At 53.5% G+C, this 20,294-nt stretch overlaps 1 protein-coding gene across 1 annotated transcript in view; it reads right to left on the minus strand.

The window, feature by feature from the left end:
- Window positions 1-905: 905 nt before the first annotated feature.
- SSC5D (scavenger receptor cysteine rich family member with 5 domains) overlaps window positions 906-20,294 on the minus strand; it is a 22,253-nt gene continuing 2,864 nt past the window's right edge. The window contains exons 7-14 of the mRNA XM_021682300.2: window positions 18,701-19,018; window positions 18,322-18,498; window positions 16,298-16,615; window positions 14,041-14,649; window positions 13,652-13,966; window positions 13,364-13,531; window positions 5,459-5,623; window positions 906-2,535 (exon numbers count right to left, since the gene is read on the minus strand). Coding sequence (XP_021537975.2) covers window positions 926-2,535; window positions 5,459-5,623; window positions 13,364-13,531; window positions 13,652-13,966; window positions 14,041-14,649; window positions 16,298-16,615; window positions 18,322-18,498; window positions 18,701-19,018 — 3,680 coding nt within the window. The 3' untranslated portion in view covers window positions 906-925. The remainder of the gene's footprint in view (window positions 2,536-5,458; window positions 5,624-13,363; window positions 13,532-13,651; window positions 13,967-14,040; window positions 14,650-16,297; window positions 16,616-18,321; window positions 18,499-18,700; window positions 19,019-20,294) is intronic.

Here is a 20,294-nt window from a genome sequence, read left to right on the forward strand (position 1 = left end):
TAAAATGGGGATAAATACAATAACAACTGGCACAGAATGAGCACTTATCGAGAGCCAGGCCCTGTGCTAAGCGCTCTTACATATGCATTAATTTATCAGTTAATCGGCACAGCAACCCGTGAGGTATGTACTTATTATCCCCCTTTCATGGTCGGAAAAACTCAGACCAAGAAGTTAGGTAACTGGCTCAGGTTCATGGCCACAAGCAAACTCAGGTGTTCAGGCTCCAAAGCTCACTCCTTCTTTGCTGAGCTGTGGTAACAGTACCCTCCTCAGCAGGTGTTCATGAAGATAAAGTGACCTTATGCACTTGAAGCCCTTAAAACAGAGCCTGACCCAACAAATATTAGTCATTATTATTATTATCATGTACTCATTCATTCAAGAGGTATTTAAGGAGTGTGCACTCTGCGTCAGGCTCCGTTCGAAGAGCTGGGCATACATCTGTGAACAAGACAAAGATTTCTCCCACCACGGGGCTTCGTCAGTGCCATGGTGGCATCTTCAGCACCCCCATCTCCATCATGATCTTCATCATTATGTCGTCACACTCATGCCCATGCCCATGAGCACCTTCATCATCATCACCGCCATGATCATGGCCAACCTCACTTCCATCACCATCATCGTTGTCACCAAGACCGTCCCCACCATCACTGCCGTTGTAAAGCTCACCACCATACGTCTGCCACAGTCACAACGACCATCATGCTCATCACCCATTATCACCAACGCCATCACCAGAAACACCATTGCCTTGCCTGGTGCCTGTGGGATTGACAAATCAAGACCAATCTTGTGATTCCATCTCTCTGGAGTTCCCCCTAGGTCCCCACAAATGTCACTGATATTTTGTTTTTAATTAGATACTTTGGTTTTCATTTTTTGTTTGGGTGTGTCTCAGCCCCTCAAATCCCATACAGGGTCACACGTCCCCCCTCAGAGGCCTTTCTTCCTCCTCTGGGGTGGTGGTGGTTGGTGCAGATGTGCTGGGGGGCCAGGCCCCCTCAGCAAGTCTTTTTACAACCTCACCCAGCTGCCCGAGGTTCCGGGTGGCCTCCACCAGCTGGGTCAGCCCCAGTCCCAGGGCTTGGCGCTGCTGCAGTTCCTGTTCCAGGACCAGGGTCAGCCTCTGCAGCTGGCCACCCACGTCCCTCACAGCAGCCACCAGCTCCACCAGGGCAGGCGGCTCACAAGCCATGACCCTTACAGGTGGTGGCAGTGCCACACAGGGGCCAAGGGGGTCTGGGCTCTGACAAGGAGTTGGCTTTGGGGTGAGATGGTCAGGGAGAGGTTGAGCCAAGGGGTGGGCCATGGAAGACAGGTGGAGGTCAGAGGTCACAGTAGGGTCAGGGCCTGAGTGTGGGGTCTGGGTGGGTGGTAGGCTTGGTTTGGGGCTCTGGCTTCTTGGTGGTTCAAAGTCCTGAGTGGACAGTGTGTCCATGCTTGGGGCTGGAGAAGGCCTGGAGTGGCTGGACTCTGAGGCTGGAAAAGGCGCTAGGCTCAACATCTGGGATGTAGAGAGACGGGAGGACCCCGTGGAGGTCAACCAGGGCTGTAGGCTAGGCTTGACTGTTGGTGCTGGAGCGGGAGAGAAGAGTTCTGTTCCCAAGGAAGTCAGAATGGACTTGATAGTGCTCATGGGGGTTGAGGTAGGGTCGGCCGTCATGGCGGGGCGAGTAGAGGTGGTAGAATGAAGGGTCATGGTGGGGTGAGGGGTCGTGGCAGGGTAAGGGGTTGTGATAGGGTGAGGGGTTGTGGTGGGTTGAGCGGCGGTGGACTGAGGGGGTGTGGTGGACCGAGGGGTCATGGTGGGTTGAGGGGTTGTGGTGAGGTAAAGGGCTGTGGTAGGAGGAGGGGATGTGATGGGTTGAGGGGTTATGGTGGGTTGAGGGGGTGTGGGGGGCTGGGGGGGTGTGGGCGGTTGTGGAGGTGTGGTGGGTTGTGGGGTCGTGGTGGAGTGAGGGGTGGTCATGGGTTGAGAGGTCATGGAGGGGTGAGAGGTCAAGGTGGAGTGAGGGGTGCTAGTGGGGTGGGGGCTTGTGGAAGGGTCTGGGGATCTGGAATGATCTGGAACTGTGTTGGCGTATGGAGCTGTGTCCCAGTTTGGGGTTGTGTCAGATTCTGGAGTCAACTCTGAGGTAGAAAAAAGGTGGGTCACCGCTGCTGGTGCAGAGGGGTCAGAGGTCAGTTCTTTGGGCAAGGTGGGTGGTAGGGTGGGTGAGAGATCAGGTGTCAGCGCTGGAATCACAGCGGCCTCAGGGGTGGACAGACTGAGGCCAGGGGTTGTCAAGGTGAGGTCAGAGTTCATCCGGGAGGCCAGGTCTGGGCTGGGTGGCAAAGTGCCAGGAGGGTCAGAGGTCACCTCCCGCGTTGAAGCTGTCTCGGGAATAAGCCGTGGCGCAGAGTCGGGGGTCACCGGTGGGCCAGGGGGCTCTGGCGAGGCCGAGGGAACTGGGGAAGGGGCAGGGGGCGCCGTCCTGGCCGCTGTGGGACGCTGCAGCCGACGCTCGGGCCACGGTTTCCTCAGGGAACCTGGAGGAGGAGGAAAGACAGATGGCCGAGGTCAGCTTGCCCCGCCCACCCCCGTGGCCCGCCCCGCCCCTCCAGGGAGGAGCCGACCAACGGGAGAGCGCAGGGCCTTGTGACATCATGGGTTGCCAGCAGACTTCACCCCGCCCTAGCGCCCCACCTCCCCGCCACCTGTGGTGTGTCCAGGCGCCACCTGGCGTCCTCCACCGCGGGTGAGGGAGCGCGAGGGAGGTGAGGGGTACCGCGGAAGGCGGGAGGGGGCGGAAACGTGGGGGGCAGAAGGAGGAGGCTGCAGGGGGTTGTGGAAGCATGCGGGGAAAATGCGGGAGTGTGGGGGATGTGGAGGCTTACCTGGGGATGCAGGAGGGGCTGAAGGGCAGAGGGGATGAGGGGGCACATGGGGGGAGGAATGTGGGAGATGCCAGAAGGTGCAGAAGCATGAGGGGGGATGCAAGAGGGTTCTGAGCGTAATCTCAGTAGTCAAGATTTTTATGTCACATTTTTAAACAAAATTATTGCAAGAGATCCACTGTGAACAAAAAAGTCAAAATTTTACCCCGACAGAATCTGACGGGGCCAGGATTAGGGAAAGTCAAGTGAGGTAGATAGGATCCTGCCTTTAGTTAAATTTTTGATATTTAGTTCATTGTGAATGTTTTACATTAATTTTTATTTTTAAAACTATAAAGATACTATTTACCTTGATAACTGAGTGTTTTGGCAGCCCCTTACATTTAGGGCCTGAGTAGAGTGAGAAGCCTCACCCCCTTCCTGGCTCAGCTTCCAGGTAAATGAGAATTTTATCCCTTTTTGCAGATGAGGGGAGTCAGGCCAAGAGGGTAGGTAACTTGCCATAGGTCTCACAGATACAGTTCGCAAATTGTGGGGACAAGATAAGAAGCAAAGTCCTTTGCATTCAGAGTCTAGGTCATTAATGATCACTTTCTCAGTGATGGATATGATAACATGTGGCCACCGAGTACCTGAAATGTGGCTAGTCCAACTAAGGAAATGAGTTTCATTAAAAAAAAATTTTTTTTTTTTGTGGGCAGCAAAGCAAGGTTTATTGAGACTTAGCAAAGTGATAATACAAAACTCCCAAGGAGGGAGGGGACCTGAGGGGGTTGCCCTAATTTTTCAAATTTTTGATTCATGTAAGTAAAAAGCCACCTGTGTTGACAGCTACCATACTGAACGATATAGCTCTAGAGAATTCCAGTTTTCCTGTAGGATTTTTGATGTGCATCCTGTTCTTGCCATTTGTTTACAGCAGTAGAGAAGTGGTTAAGTAAAGGGTTTGGCCTCCAGCCAGGGCTTAAACCCCAGACCTGTCGCTTCCTAACTGGGTGACCATGGACAAGTTATTTAACTGCCTTGAATCTCAGTTTGTGGATGATCAACGGACCTCCCTTGTAGAGCTGTGATGATTCAGGGAGCTCCTGAATCATCAGGGACTTAGGACAGTGCCTAGCATGTAACAGGCACTCTTGTGATTATTAATACTGTCATAGTCATTGATGTCCATACCTCAATTTCTCTCATCTGTGAAATGGGCATAATTCTAATACCTACATCATAGGGCTCCTATAGATGTTATGAGGGCTAAAGGGGTAATATATGTAAAGTGCTTAGAATAGTACCCAACACATGGTATATTGCTCAGTAAATATTAACTGGTTTAGTTATTATTTCAAGAATCTCAGCTTGCTTAAATACTGTAGGGGTTCAGATGCCTACAGTGGTCTTTTTAATTTTTCAGACGCAAGGTACAGAGAGCTAAGCTAATCATACTCCTCTGTATATTGTCATCAACAGTCCTGCAATGTCTCTTCTTTCTTCTCCCTTTTCTTCCCCGATCTCCATCCCTTGCACTTTCTCCCACAGCTACCTCCATTAATGTATTTGACATATGTCCTTATACAATATCTTATACCATATAGAAGGCATATATGTATATATGTTAATATATTAAGTGTATGTGTATTTTTGTGTTTGTGCTTTTCAGTTTTTGCAAATCATTGGAAATTTCATTCTGCTTCTGTCTTCCTCCATATTATGTTGTTCCTACCGCCCCATGTTGCTCTGTGTGTAGCTAGTCAGTCATTGCTTTAGCTATCGCATGGGATTCCATCATGTGTACCCACTGCATTTCTCTTGTTACCCACTGCGGGACATGTAACCTGCCTCCAACTCCCTGATATCACATTCCAAAGAAAACCCTCACATAGGCTTCCCTTAGGAGCCTGTTCAAGAATTTCTCTGGAATACAGGAAGAGGATTGCTGGGTCACAATGTACAATCATACTTAATCTCACTAACCTATCTTTATCAAATAGCTATATCCAGTGGGGATGTCTGTATTCCCACATCTTCACCCACACTCAATATTACCTACCTTTCAAATTTTGTCCATGCTTGTCATCATTTTAATTTGAATATCCTGATTTCTTATGAGTGTGAATGTTTCTACATATACTTGTTGGCCATTTGGGCTTTCCCTTCTGTGAATCGCCTATTCATAACTGTTACCCATTCTCGTATAGGGTCATTTTTTTATTGATTTGTCAGAGTGAATTGCATAGTATAGGTTAGGGCTTCCCCACCTGGGCATCGTTGATATTTGGAGCTGGATGATTCCTGTTGTGGGGGACTGTCCTGTATGTAGTAGGATATGTAACAACATCTGTGGCCTCTACCCATTAGGTTCTAGTAGCCTCACTACTCTTAGTCATGACAATCCCAAACATCTTCAGATATTGCCAATTATTCCCAGTTGAGGGCCACTGATGTAGATAATAACCCCTTGTTTCAGGATACATTTCTTTTGGGTCTCTGGGGTAAGAGTGGGGTCACCACTGGGGAACTTGGAGTCCATTTCTCTACCCCACAACACAAACAACCTGGTTGCCACAGCTACATGCCTCACCTGTGTCCCCATGGATCCTTGGAGCTGGAGAGGAATGGCCTGGGCTCCGGGTGATAGTGGTGGTAAGAATGGATCCAGGTCTGCCTGCGGTGGGTGTCCCCTTGGGCAGAGCCCCTCCTGAAGGTGTATCCCACGTCCGGGAAGGCTCATAACTATCCTCATCACCTTGAGAGATATAGGGAGAACTGAGTCTCGCTTCGCTTGATTTTGACCCTCTGTTCCTCTTGGACCCAAACTCAGGCTTCGTCCTGTCTCAACTAGACCACCACCCCAATCTCCTCCCTGACTTCACAGCCACCCTGGTGACTCAGCTGAGATGCTCTGAACTACCAAGAACAGAAACTTGGACTAAACCAGCTTATAAAAGAAGAACAGTTATTATGTCAATGTCCTGATGTCCCTGCCCCTACTCATTCTTTATTTTTCCCTCGGGGGGGAAAAAAAACCCTATAATATCTTTATTAATGAACCACCAGGAACATTTCTGTATGATTTTCCCTATGGTTTTTAGATGAATACACTTGGATAATCTCTACATGACAATAATTTTATATAACATATAAATGTATAATATACAGAGACCCTTGAACACCATAGGTTTGAACTATGCAGGAACACTTGCATGTGGATTTTTTCCATAAATACAGTATGGTACTATAAATATATTTTCTCTTCCTTACGATTTTAGTAACTTTTTTCTCTAGCTTACTTTATTATAAAAATATAGTATATAATATATATGTGTGTTTAATATGTGTGTATAATATATATGTGTTTATATGTGTGTATAATATATATGTGTTGTTTATGTTATCAGTCAACAGTAGGCTATTAGTAGTTAAGTTTTGAGTCAAATGTTATATGTAGATTTTTGACTGCGTGCGGGTCAGTGCCCCTAGCCCCCGTGTTGTTCAATGGTCAGCTGTGTAATAATAAAAATATACCATTTTATAAGTATAATGTAAAATATAATGTAAAGTATATCATTTTATATAGGGAGAATAGAAAGACTGAATTCAGTCTTCTAGCTTGGTGGATCAAAAAACTTATTTTGGGCGCCTGGGTGGCTCAGTCGGTTGAGCGACTGCCTTCGGCTCAGGTCATGATCCCGGAGTCCCGGGATCGAGTCCCGCATCGGGCTCCCTGCTCGGCGGGGAGTCTGCTTCTCCCTCTGACCCTCCCCCCTCTCATGCTCTCTCTATCTCATTCTCTCTCTCAAATAAATAAATAAAATCTTTGGGGCGCCTGGGTGGCTCAGTTGGTTAAGCGGCTGCCTTCGGCTCAGGTCATGATCCCGGAGTCCCGGGATCGACTCCCGCATCGGGCTCCCGGCTCGGCGGGGAGCCTGCTTCTCCCTCTGACCCTCCCCCCTCTCATGCTGTTTCTCTCTCGCTCGCTCTCTAATAAATAAATAAATAAAATCTTTAAAAAAAACAAACCTATTTTAACAATAGCTTTGTTGGGCGCCTGGGTGGCTCAGTTGGTTAAGCGTCTGACTCTTAATTTCAGCTCACCTTGTGATCTCAGGTTTGTGAGATCCAGCCCCACATGGGGCTCCATGCTCAGCACTCAGAGAGTCTGCTAGAGGTTCTCCCCTTTCCTCTCTGCCCCTCCCCTTCACTTGCACGTGTGCGTGCATGCTTTTTCTCTCTCTCAGGTAAATAAATAAATCATTTAAAAAACACAATAGTTTTGTTGACATATAATTCACATACCTTAACGTGTACAATTCTGTGGGTTTGAGTGTATCCACAACATTGTACAACTGTAAAGTCCATGTTCCTCATTTCACTTGATTAACTGCCCCCTGCCCACCTCTCCAGCACCCCCTCTTACCATGCCGCCTTCCACATGGTGTTGCTGCTCACCCTGGACCCCAAACCTTGAGATGTTCACATCTAGCCTCTGTGCACCTCTGAGCCTTTGCCTTTCCCTTCTCCACCACAGATATTTTCCCACTCTGCATGTGAAACCAGGCAGAAGGATGGTATCTGACATACTAGGCATGTTTGTCCTGGTCACTTTGAGCTCTGTAGCTAGCTGTCCCAGTTGCAGAAATCCCTTGCTCTGTCACCTGCTAATACATTACACACGAATAGAACATGGGTCAATTTTCACCCTGATGACCAGCATTGCAGATACCTCGGTCATGTCTCTCTATTATTAACCGTTCTTAATTAAATACCTTCCCCATGCCTGTCAAATATCTTAAGAGGATAACCATGAAATCCTACCTGACGGTCACACTCATTAGGAATTTTAAAAACCATTAGCAGTACTATTAATTAAAAAGTTAAAAATGGAAAAAATATGAGAGAAAAACCATTAGCGGTGAAGATTTCTTTTCAAGATGCTGGGTTTTAGGAGAACTCCACTGAGAACATAAATTGAACTCCGTTAAAATGTCAGCCCACCAACTGCAGGCATACTCCTTGTGCCTCTGTGTTCTTGAAATGTCCTCTAAGATATGGCCACCTGCTCGTGGTCCGTTAGCATGGGATCAGTTTGATTTTTTTTCATTAAAATATGCATTTTTAATTTAAGAAGCAGCATTCCAGAGTTACAGTCTTTGTGAGGCCCAATCATACCCCTTCCCTGAAGGACTCTCTGATGCCATATTGTTTCTCCATGCTTTAGCTTCCTAAGTTGAAGACTCTGCCCATCTACATATATACTGCATACGTCCTTTTGCAGCTTGGTTTGTGGGTGTGTCCCTTCTAGCTGGGTGAGCAAGTCACTGAACTTCTCCATGACTCAGTTTCCTCACCTGTAAAATGGGTACCATGATGGTCTACTGCATGGGGTCGCAAAACCTGGCATGTGATAAGCTTATTCTTTGAATTAAATTCATCTATCTCTAGCTCCTTCTTTTTAACCTTCATATACTATTCCGTCGTATGAATACACAGCTGTTGATTCCTCTGTACCCCTGTTGACAGGCGGTTAGGCTGTGGCCAATGTTTTGCTGTTACAAATATGGCTGCAGTGAATTCCTTAGATCTGTGTCCTTGGGTTCATGAGTGAGAACTCCTCAATACCTAACTGTGTAACTGCTCTGTGGAAGGCAGATGCATCCCCCTAGATATTGTTAAACTGCCCTCCTAAATAGGTGCAGATTCTCATGCCCACCTTCATCCCACATCCTTCATGCTGTCAGACATTTTAATTTTTGGCAATCTCATGGGGAGAGGGTGGGTGGAGAAGCTGCCGTTTTGCTACAGATGACCAAACTGAAGCCCAGAGAGGGCAAGGAACTTTCCCAAAGTCACACAGCCAAGGAGCAGTGCTAGGCTTCAGACCCATGCAGGTGTACCTGGTCCTAAATGGAGACCTCTTTCCCTTGGGGTGCAGATCTCCTGAGTCTTACCCTACTCCTCCCCTGGTCAGCTTTTATTCATCCTTCAAGATTTTATTCAAAGGCCACTCCCCTCCCCCCTCAATGAAGTCATGCCCTGCTTTATGCTTTCTGGGTTCTTCAGAGCTAATTCTGTCATATGCTCCTTCCCTGTCTCCATGGCTAGAGTGGTTAGGAGTGTAAATCCTGGAGTTAGAATCCAAGCTCTGCCTTTTGCTGTACTGGCCTCTTTGTACCTGTTTCCTTATCTGTAGAAGGGTGTTAAGGATAGAACTGATCTCATAAGGTTCCTTGGGGGAGGAAGTGAGTTAAGCCATGTGATGCTGGTAGATGGTCCCTGACATGTGGAGCATATTCAATGAATACTAGCTATGATTTCATCCAACCTCTGATTTTAATTTAATCCTGCATTTACTCTTGGATCCCCTTCCCTCTGCATGACCTCATGCAGCCATAACATACAGCAAAAGCCCAAATCCATCAATCATCCCACCTCCCAAGCTGGGTGTGGGAGGTCCATTAGACAAGGCTATCTGTCTGCACAGCTTCATCCATTCCCACAGCTTCAAATCCCATCCTGTCAATTTATATCTTCAGCCCAAGCACTCCTCAGAGCTCTAGTATTACGTATCTAATGTCTCCACTTGGGTGTGTTAAACGCATCACCAATGGATCTAATATTCCCACTGTGGATCCTGTGGATCCAGCTGCAGTAGTCCCTGATCCAGTAAAAGGTGGATCCCCATCTCCCACCTCCCTCTTCACACGCCCTACCCAACCCATCACTCAAATCCATCAGCTCAACTCCCAAAACATAGCTTACATAATCCACTTCTTAGTCTCCACTGCCACTCCGGCAGAGACCACTGTCACCTTTCCAGAGACCTCTCAGCCTCCCTGTATGCACTCTAGCTCCTCCATCCATTTCCCATGCAGCATCCTGGGTGACTGCTTTGAAAATGCACATGTGACCATGTCCTTCCTAGCTCAAAATGCTCCACTGAGGGCTTCTTGCTGCATAGAGAATAAAACTCAGAGTCTAGCCCTCTGCTATCACTCTCACCCTGCCTGGCTTACTCTGCTTCAGCCATGCTGGTATCTTTGCCATTCTCTCAAGATCTCACCACAGGGCCTTTGCATGTGCTGCTCCCTCTGCCTGGAATGCACCTTTAGCTCCCTCGGGGCTCCCCAGAACAGATCTCATCTCCTGCCATCATTCCGATCAACCACTCCATTTCAGCCCCACTGACCTTGCTGCCGTTTCTGGAACCAGCTAAGTACACTTCCACCTCAAAGCCTTCGAAGGCACTGTTCCCTCTGTATGAAACACTCTCCAACCAGATATCTGCATGGCTTTCTCCCTCTCCTCCTGAAGGTCATCACTTAAAGGGCACTTTCTCAGTAAGGCATCTCTCGGCCATCCTATTCCAAATCGCAAATCGCAGCCTCCCTTTCCCTTGCTCATCACTGCTATGTTCCCAGGGGTTAGTAGTCACGCCTGTCACACGGCAGGTATTTGACACACGAGTTAATGTCTGTGTCTCCAAATTCCGAGAAGCCTCGAAAAATGTTACTTCAATGAACTAGAAAGTGAAAATTCAACCTTTGAAGCCTCTAGCCTCAGCTGTTACAATTCAGTCAACAAATGTGTCTCTGCTGAGTCTCTACAGCACACATTCGATGATAGACAGAATAATTCTCCCCCAAAGATGCCTGTACCCTAATCCCCAGAACCTGTGAAGAGGTTACCTTTTTGTGGCAAAGGGATAGTGCAGATGTGATTAAAGGTCCAGACCTTGAGAGGAAGAGATTATCTTGCATCAATCCAGTAGGCCCAATCCAATCACACAAATCCTTAAAATCAGGACAGAGAAAGATGTGAAGACAGAAGAGAGGTCAGCGAGGTGCAACATTGCTGGCTCTGAACATGGAGGAAAGGGCCACGAGCCAAGGAACGTGGGGCTTCTAGAAGCCAGAAAAGGTACAGGAACAGATTCTCCTCCCCTAGAGCCTCCAGAAGGAACACATCCCTGCTCACACCTTGGTGTCAGCCCTGGGAGAGCCCTGTAGGACTTCTGACAGTTAACAAACGCGCGATGGAGCTAAGGGTCCAGGGAGATGACAGTGTCCCACTGGCGATGCGGTTTCTCACGGAGAGCCTTTGCCCCTCTGAGAATTCCCTTCCTCCTGGTGTCTGCCACTGGATAATACCACTTCCTCTGCAAGGTTTTTCCTGATTGCTCCACTAGAAATAACAACTCCTTCCCTGGGATCCTGCAGCTGTTGTTCATTTATGGTAAATCAGTCTAACCACCAACGTTCTGTGGTTTTAAACTATTTCACACACATTTTGTTCATGGGATTGGGACCTGAGGTCACCCAGCTAGTTCTCATCTTGGTGGAGCCACAAGTGGAAGCCGAAGAGCTGGACTAAGCAACTCGCTGATAATTAGCTCAGTAATTCAGTAATCTTTCCCAACCCAATGAGCAAAATGTGTGTGAAATCATGTAAGATGGACCTCAACAGCGGCTCCTGTGTTTAAGTTCTGAGTCAAATTTTCTCCCCATCTGAAACACGGGCATTAACAGGACCTAGGTCTCCCGGTTGTTGGAATCATGCGTGCCCAGCACGGAGTTAGCTCGGCTGGACTGTTTTTCCAGAGGAAGAAACAGGCTCAAAGAACTGGAGTCATCTATTTTCAGGGTCACTTTGCAGTGAGGATAGGAATTCATGTCTGTCCTTCCTCCCACTCCCCATCTGGCCCCCTTATTACTGTATCTGGGACTACCCCGAGATTTCCCTTGAGCGGCTCGCAATTCTGCACTTCTCTGAGCTCACGTAGTCGCCTCCCCTCCCCCCCACTCCAAGAAAGAACTCTATGCCCCGCGTCTGACCGTCTCCGCCACGAGGGGGCGCTAGAGGACAAACAGGGGTCTGCGCCGGTTGCAGAGAACAAAGGCTCTAGAACCCCAGCCGCAATGCACCCGGGAGCAGCACCTCAGAAAACTGGGCAGGACCGGCCCTACCTCACAACTCCGATCCCCCACCCTAAAGCGCGGCGGCCCCTCGGCCCGCCCCTCCCTCGGCCCGCTCCTCCCTTCCGTTTCCCCTCACGAGGAGCCCAACCTCGCGTACAGGTCGCCGCTCTGGACGCCCACAGAGCGCTTCACCGGATTTTATTACCGCGGGCGTGGGTCTGCCGGCCAATCAGGAGGCGCAGCGCGCCTGTGGCGTCACAGGGCGTGAAGCGGATTGGGCCCACTCCTCCTCCCGAGGACAGCGGAGTGCGCGTGCGTGCTGAGCGCCAGAAAAAGGCGGGAAAATGCCCGAGGGGCGGGGCGCCCCGTTCCTGAAGCGACGAGTCCCTCAGGAGAAGACAAGGAGAGGGGCGCGGGGCGACAGGCAGAAGTGGGGCCTTCGGGGGATGGGAGAGCACACGGAGAAGGAGGGAGGGGGCAGCAAGCTGGATGGAGTGAAAAAGGCGGGGCCAGGGCGGGAGGAGACAGCTGTGAGCTGAAGGCGAAGGAGTCAGCGTGCGAGGCACAGAGGGGCGGCAAGAAGCACGAGTGGCCGGGCTGCGGGGCAGGCAGACAGCAGGGCACGCAGGGCAAGGCCGAGCCGCTGGCGTGGGAAACAGTGGGTCCCAGAGGAGGAGGAGGAGGCGGAGAGAGCGAGAACAGGGGAGGATGGAGGCATCGACTGTGGGAAAACAGGAACGCGGGGAGTGTGCACTGGATGTAAGCACACGAGAGCGATGGTGAGAGACTAGCAGACCAGGAGAACAGCAGAGCGATGGAGACGTGGAGTGGGGGAATGGAAGAGCGAGACCGGGGCGGGGGGGAGAGGATGGAAGAGCCGCGGATGCGCGTGCGCACACATGCACATGCGCAGGGACGCTGGGCGGCAGCGGCTGCGAAGCCCGCGAGAGCACGTGCGCATGTGCAGGGACGCGGGGCGTGGGAGACGCCGCGGAGAAAGCCGGGAGAGCAAGCGCACGCGCAGGGAAGCGCGCAGGGAAGCACGCAGGGGCCAGGCAGACGCCGCGGAGAAGCCCATGTGAGCAGCACGCGCAGGGACGCGGGGCCAGGGACACGCCGCGGAGAAGCCCCCGAGAGCAGGCAATGGAGCACGTGGGCTGGGGCGCACGGGCTCCGGGTGTGGCCGCAGGGGTGAAAGGACACTCAGGTCGGCCGCACGGGCCAAGCTGTAGGGGGCTGCAGGATGGCGTGGTGACCTCGGCCAGCTGGGAGGTCTCGGGGCTCTGGATGGAGGGGCCCAGTCTCAGGTGTCGCGGCTGGTTTGCGGGAGGCCTGTGAGGTCAGGCCGTGCTGATCCTGGTCTGATGCTCAGAGACACACGGGGGTCTCCTCTTCAAGGCTCTCGAGGAGAGCCCAAGGAGGGAACGTTTTAGGGTCTCTAGAGCCGCGGAGAACCTGTCCGTGATCTCCGACACCCAGGCCAGCTCACTTTGGGGTCTCTTGGGAAGCCCTGCCGGGAGGCGCACACAAATTGATGGGGGCCCCATCCGCACCCTGGCCGTGCACCTCACCTGTGTCCGGAAGATGCCTTGTCGCCGGGGAGGGGGCCCCTGGGCTCTTGGTGGTGCCCCAGGAGAGCCTGTGTCCAGGTACCCCTGCAGCGGTGGTCGCCTTGGCCAGGTCCTCTCCCGAGGTGGGATCCCAGGTCCAGGGAGGATAATCATCCTCATCCGCGTAGCCTTGGGAGAAAGTGGGGCATGGGTTGAGCCCCACCCTGTCTCAGGTCCTTGCTGCTGCTCCAGACTACCCTTCCAGAACCTCCTGGAGTGACTCTGGGTCCCCCACCCCATCCCCAGTACCAGTGCAGGTGAGGCCCACGTCTTCCTCGTGGTCACAGTTGTGCTGGCCCCATGCCCTAGCAGGGCAGTCACTCAGCGAGGCCTCCATTCCCTTGCAGCCCACGTCATCCAGCCAGATGGGACCGGTCCCGGGGCCGTAGTGGGTTTTGCCCACTCGGGCCCGGACCCTTCCACAGCCCAGCTCCCAGCAGGCCACGGTACTGTCCCGCAGGTCCCAGCTGTCATCGCATACTGTCCCCCAGCGCCCAGCATGCCACACCTCCAGCCGGCCAGCACACCGGTTGGGCCCATCGGCCAGACGCACCCGGAACGGGCCTGCTGGTAGAAGACCCCAAGTCAGGAGGGGTCAAGAGGGGTCAGCCTCACCTCTTCATGTTCCCTCCGCTCACCTGATCCCCCAGCGGTGCTCCCAGTGGGGGAGGGGGCTGGGTCTTTGGAAGACTCTGGAGAACCTTGTGCTGGGGTGTCAGCGGATGGCTCTGTGGAGGCCAGAGGGATTCGCTGCACCATGGCCTCAGAGGTCATTTCTCGGGGGCCTTGAGTGGTTGGTGTTGCCACGGTCTTAGCGGTCCGTTCTCGGGGGGCCCGGGGAGTCCGTGTTGCAGTAGTATGTGAGGTCATCCTGTGGGGAACCTCAGTGGTCAACTTGGTAGTAGACTCAGAAACTGTTCTTCGGGAGGCTTCAGTGGTCAGGGTTGTAGTGGTACGTGAGGTCAGTTCAGGGGGCCTCTGGGTGCCCAGGACCCTGGAGTGTTTAGTGGTTGGCATCGCAGGGGGCTGAGTGGTTGGTCTCCTTGCATTTTTGGTCACCCACTTCTTAGTACTCTTGGGCATTTTCCCTGGGGCCTTGGTGGTGGTTTTCTCGGGAACACTGGGGGTCAGCTTTGCGGGGGGCTTGGTGGCCAGTACCCCAGGGAGCCAGGCATCCGGATCTCTACCCAGGCCAGGGATCCAGCTCCAACTGAAGGGGTCTGCGATGGAGTCCAGGCCAGGGGTGTCTGGAAGGTGGGAGGAGAGGACAGGGAAGATGGTGGATACCATAATGACAAGGTGTCTTTTAGATCTCTCCTTCTCTCTCATCTCTGCAATCACCAAGTTTCCATTCATTTGTTCATTATTCATTCACTCATGCATGTCACCAACATTTATCAAGCATCTTCTTCTTTTTTTTTTTTTTTTTTTTTTTTTTTTTTTTTCTAAAGATTTTATTTATTTGAGAGCGAGAATGAGAGACAGCATGAGAGGGAGGAGGGTCAGAGGGAGAAGCAGACTCCCTGCCGAGCAGGGAGCCCGATGCGGGACTCGATCCCGGGACTCCAGGATCATGACCTGAGCCGAAGGCAGTCGCTTAACCAACTGAGCCACCCAGGCGCCCTATCAAGCATCTTCTATGACCCAGGCACTCTGCCAGATGCTGGGGATACAAACCTCCTGGCCAGAAACACCACCCCCTGCTCCTTGGCTTTTACAGTTGTGACGTGACTGATCCTCTCTGCCCTTCCCACATCTGACCTCTCCTCTTCATCTTGAGGCAACCCATGGCGTCACTTCCTGTAACTTCTGACAGTCTCCCTTTCTGCCTGTCCAGCTCTTACCAGTTACCAGAGTGGTACCAGGTCTGGCGGGTCACTCCCCAGCTCAAAACCCTTCTGTGGCTATGTGGCTTTAGCTTCAGTGACTCCATCCTGTGGGTCACCACTGTTGTCACATCTCTCTGATTGGCACCTGTGTGTCCTAAAGTGTCACCTGTGCCCAAAGAAAGGTTTGGCCCTTGGCCCCTGGTTCCTGGGGCTACCCAGAGAGTCGGTACCAACATTTGACGTATGGGCAGCCAGCTGGCAGGCAGCCATAGCTTGTAACCAAGCTCCTATAAAAACTGCACACGGAGGTAGGGGAGCATCTCTGCTTGGCAGTGCTGCGTGTGTGTGGTCACTCGCCCCTGCTGGGACAACTAAGTGCTGTCTGCATGGCTCTTCTGGGACAACGGCTGGAAGCTCCCTGAAGGTCTCCCCTGAACCAGCCCCTGTGCCTCTGCCTTGACTGGTTTTTGACAGCTCTTCTGATTTCTTTGTGAGTTCTTCTAGAAGATCATAGAACCTGAGGCTGGTCTTGGGCCCCCCCAAATGATAACATGTCACACGGGTTTGCCGTGATTTGTTGGTGCATCTCTTTCTGTCAGTGAGCTGTGAGCTTTCCAAAGGCCGGGACTGTGATCGTTGCATCCTGAGGCCCCAGCACCTGGCTCAGTGGCACTCCATAAATGTTAGCAAACGAACGAGACAGACACAACGCTTGCACTTACTGCAGCTGGCCCTCACTTTGGCTTCTCTCCGTCTCCCAGTGTCCCTCTTTTCACCTCCTTTATCTTGGGGAGGAGAAAGAATCCCAACTCTGCCACTTAGTTGCTGTGTGACCTTGGGCAAGTTACTTAACCTCTCTGTGCCATGGCTTCCTCAGTAAAATGAGCCTAACATCCACCAGCTTGTACTAATTGTGAGGCGCGAGTGCGGTCACAGGTGTGGGAACACCCAGCCCAGGGCGGGGGCTTAGGAGACAGCACTCAGTAGATGTTAGTGTAGATGTTAATTCCTATCCCTTCTTCCAGGAAGCCCTCCAGGAGCCACCAGGTGGGCAGGGCCTCCTTACCAGTGCAGGTGACTCCAACGTCTTCATTGTGAGCACAGTTGTGCTTCCCCCAGGGCGCAGCAGGGCAGTCTGAGAGTGAGGCCTCGGTCCCCAAGCACCCCACGTCGTCCAGCCAGATGGGGCCAGCCCCCCAGCCAAAGCGGCCAGCCGCAGGGTCCTGCTGCCGAGCTCTGCCGCAGCCCAGCTCCCGGCAGACCACAGCTGAGTCCCGCAGGTCCCAGCTGTCATCACACACCGTCCCCCAGCGCCCGTTGTGCCACACCTCCAGCCGGCCTGAACACCTGCTGGGCCCTGCCACCAGGCGCAGCTGGGGGGACCCTAGGTTGGAAGAGACCCAAAGAATTAGTCAGGAAGCCGTCTGGCTCGCTGAGTCCCTCCACCTGCCTTGCATTCATCCACCCATTTGTCCATCTGGGCTTTCCCACATCCATCCGTCCTGGTGGCAAGCACAAGGGATAGAGTCAGGCACGGTCTGGGTTCCTCGAAAAGTTCAACGCAGAATTACCATATGATCCGGAAATCCCACTCCTCGGGATCTACCACAAATAAAGGGAAGATGGCTATTCAAACAGATACTTGCACACAAATGTTCATCGCACCGTTCACAGTGGCCAAAGGGTGGACACAGCCTGGGTGTCCATCACTAGATGGAGGGACAGCCAAGTGAGGCATACACACAAAATGGAATAGGATTCAGCCTTTCTAAGGAAGGGAATTCGGACACCCGCCCCATGGACGAACCTAGAGGACATCAGCACAAATACTGTAGGATTCCATCTGCATGAGGTCCCTAGGGGAGTCAAGTTCGTAGAGAGAGAAAGTAGAAGGGTGGGTGCCTGGGGCTGGGGCAGGGGGAATGGGGAGTCTGTCTGGGATGGCGACAGAGTCCTACAGCTGAATGGTGGTGGCTGCCCGACCTTATGAGTGTATTTAATGCCACTGAAATGTACACTTAAGAACAGTTGCAGTGGTCAGTTTCATGGTACCTATAGTTTACCGCAGTGAACCAAAAAGAGAAGGTGGGCTCTGGAGCAAGTTGCTTTCACCCGTGTTTCAGCCATGTGGCCTCCTCTGAAACACGGACACCAGGCAGCACCCATGGCCCGCGTGGCCGCGAGCGTCACCCGAGGGAGACGCAGACCGTGTCTGCGACAGCACCAGCCACACGAGCGCTGAGTGCCACAGGAAAAGGGGGAAAGAGGCCTCCAGCAAGACCAAGTCTCCCACCCTTGGCGAGTCAGCTGTGCTAACCAGGCCTCTCACTGTCTGTGTTTCTGACGCTGTGACCTCTCAGGGCCTTGCTGACCCTGCAGGGACTGCCCCTCGAGGGACGGCTAATTCCGAGAGACAGGAAACCAGCGGAGCGTGCCTCTTGTATGCACGCCAGCCAATCCAGAGCCCACCCCCCACCTGCTCCGGGGGGCGCGCACCCTCTGGGCCACTGTCCACCCGCCCTCAGCCGCCCAGGGCCAGGCGCCCGACAACCAGGGGCAGCCCCTGCGCCCCACCGCTCGCGGGAACGATCCAGGCGAGCCGACCCTAAGCCTCCTTCCTTGGCCTTGCCTGCTCCTTCCCACGGAAGCCACAGCCCAGGCTCTTGCTGCGGGTCCCCCTCGCGCCCTCTGCCTCCTGGCCAACGCGCTGCTTCCCTGCGTGGCCCCTGCAGCACGTGGGCTAGAAACCCACTATCTTTCCAGCGGCGGTCCCGTCTTGATCTGCTGGCTGCACTGCACCTGAATAATACTAAGGCCTGTGTTTTACAAATGACAACGATTGTGGATCCAGTCCTTTCGGTGGTTGTGAGGAGACCGCCTCCCCAAAATCACGCATTTCAAGATGGCACCAGCAGAACATTCAACCAAGCACAGACCCTTCTGGGCATGGGGCTCTGTTCCCTCCTCCACCCTCGTCTTTGCCCCGGATGAGACAGTCTCTGAGCAGGGAGAAAGGATGCCTGGGGGCTGACTACGGGGGAGGAAGCAGTAGGTAAGGCCCCGTTTTCTCGGGGAGCAGAACAGACTCACCAGCTTCTGGTCCAGGCTCCCGAGGGACAGTGAGGGAGACAGGAGGAGGTGAGACACCTGCTGTCCCTGGGGCCTGGCTCACTGTGGGGGCCAGAGGCCTGGACGCCGCCTCCCTGGGCAAAGAGCCGTTGCTGTCCACTGCCGGGGCCGTGGGAGGGACATATCCAAGAGGCATACCTGGAGTGGGGGGAGGTGATCACCACCACAGTGATGCTGGACAGCTCCCCACACCCTCCATCCCAGGACCACTGATGCAGAATGAGGTTTCATGGATGGGGGCAAGTGGGCGGTCAGGACACCCCACGAGCCCCCCACTTCCTGTGCCTCCACTTGAGGCTCTAGCGCACCCACACCCCCAGCCTCTCCCTTGTGTCCTCACCATCACACACAGCCCCAGCGTCCTCCCTGTGGTGACAGTCATGCTGGCCCCAGGGCCGTGCTGGGCAGAATCGCAGGGCTGTCTCGTTACCCCGACACCGAAGGTCGTCCAGGAAGATGGGTCCAGCGCCCTCCCCAAAGAAGGCGCCTCCGGGGGCGGCCAGCGCACCCCCACAGCCCAGCTCGCGGCAGGCCACGGCGGCGTCCCGCAGGTCCCAGGCATCATCACACACGGTCCCCCAGCGCCCGCCGTGCCACACCTCCAGGCGGCCGGCGCACCCGTGGGGGCCGTCAGCCAGACGCAGCCGGGGGGCCGGGCCTGGATGTGGGGAGAGGGAGGGGAACAGACAGACGGGAGACTGCGATGGATGAGCGGTGTGAGCTCCGTGCTCAGGCAACTACCCATGCGCAGGTACCGAGCTATCTGTGGGGCTGGGCTTCCTGCCCACGATGACGCTGGACAGCAGGTATCCCACCTTCCGTTTGCTGATGAGGAAAAGGCTCCAGGATGGGAAATCACTCAGCAAGAGTCCAGCTCTGGTCTGTCCACCTCCCAATGCCCCTGCCTGCCTGGGGGCGAGCCCTGCAGACACTGGCCCTGATCCCACTCCCCGACTGCCTGCTTCAGGCCTGTAAAGCAGGGCTTCTCAACCTCAGCACCACTGACATGGGGGGGACGGGTCATCCCTTGCTGTGGGGGGCCCGTCCTGTGACTGTAGGATGTCCCGCAGAATCCCTGGGCTCCACTCCCCACATGTGAGTAGCATCCACAGTGTGACAGCCAGGCGCCTCAATAGGGTTCACTTCTTTTTCCCAGCAACTTAGCCCTCCCTCGAGCCTCAACTTACCTCCCATGACCTGGGCTCTGAAGGCCCCGGTTCTGCCCCTGTGTCCTGCCCACGCCGTGCAGCACTGTCCCTGGCCCTCTGCTCAGTGCCCCAACCCAAGTGGGTGGGCTCCGCCCCCACCCCACCCTAAGCTTCAGATGCCCAGCCTGCACGGCAGACCTCTTTGTAGCCGGACAGACCCAGCTGGTCAAGTTCTGGGTCTGGGGCTGAGTCTGTGATCTGGGCCATTTGGGTTCCTTCTCTGAACCTCATTTCCACATCTGGGAAGAGAGGGGTGAGAATACCCACCCCAGAGGCTGTCCACGTGGGGGTGAGGCTCAGAGACAGCAGGGGAGGTGCCCAGCATGCTGCTTGGCACAGAGCGGGGACTCAGGTGGACATCCTCGTCCTCTTCCCCTTCACATCAGCTGCCTGAAGAATTGCCAACCCCCTGCACCCTGTCTGGTGGGCACCTACTGTCTGCCTGCAGCCCCTGTGCTTTCCCACCCACAACTATGGGCGGCCCCTGCAACTGCCCTGTGCTTGCTGGGTCCTGCAGCAGACCCACTGGAAGTCCATGAGAGTGAGGACTGTGTCTCATGCTGTGTCTGCAGATGAGGCACGGATGGTGCTTAAGTGGTATTTGTGGGAGGGGGAGAGGGGGAAGAAGGGAGGGAAGAGTGGGAGGGAGGGAGAGAGGGAAAGAGAGAGTCAGGAGGGAGGGAGGGGAAGGAGGGAGGGAAGAGTGGGAGGGAGGGAGAGAGGGAA

This window comes from Neomonachus schauinslandi, chromosome 16 (genome assembly GCF_002201575.2).
Source record: "Neomonachus schauinslandi chromosome 16, ASM220157v2, whole genome shotgun sequence".
Lineage (NCBI taxonomy): Eukaryota > Metazoa > Chordata > Mammalia > Carnivora > Phocidae > Neomonachus > Neomonachus schauinslandi.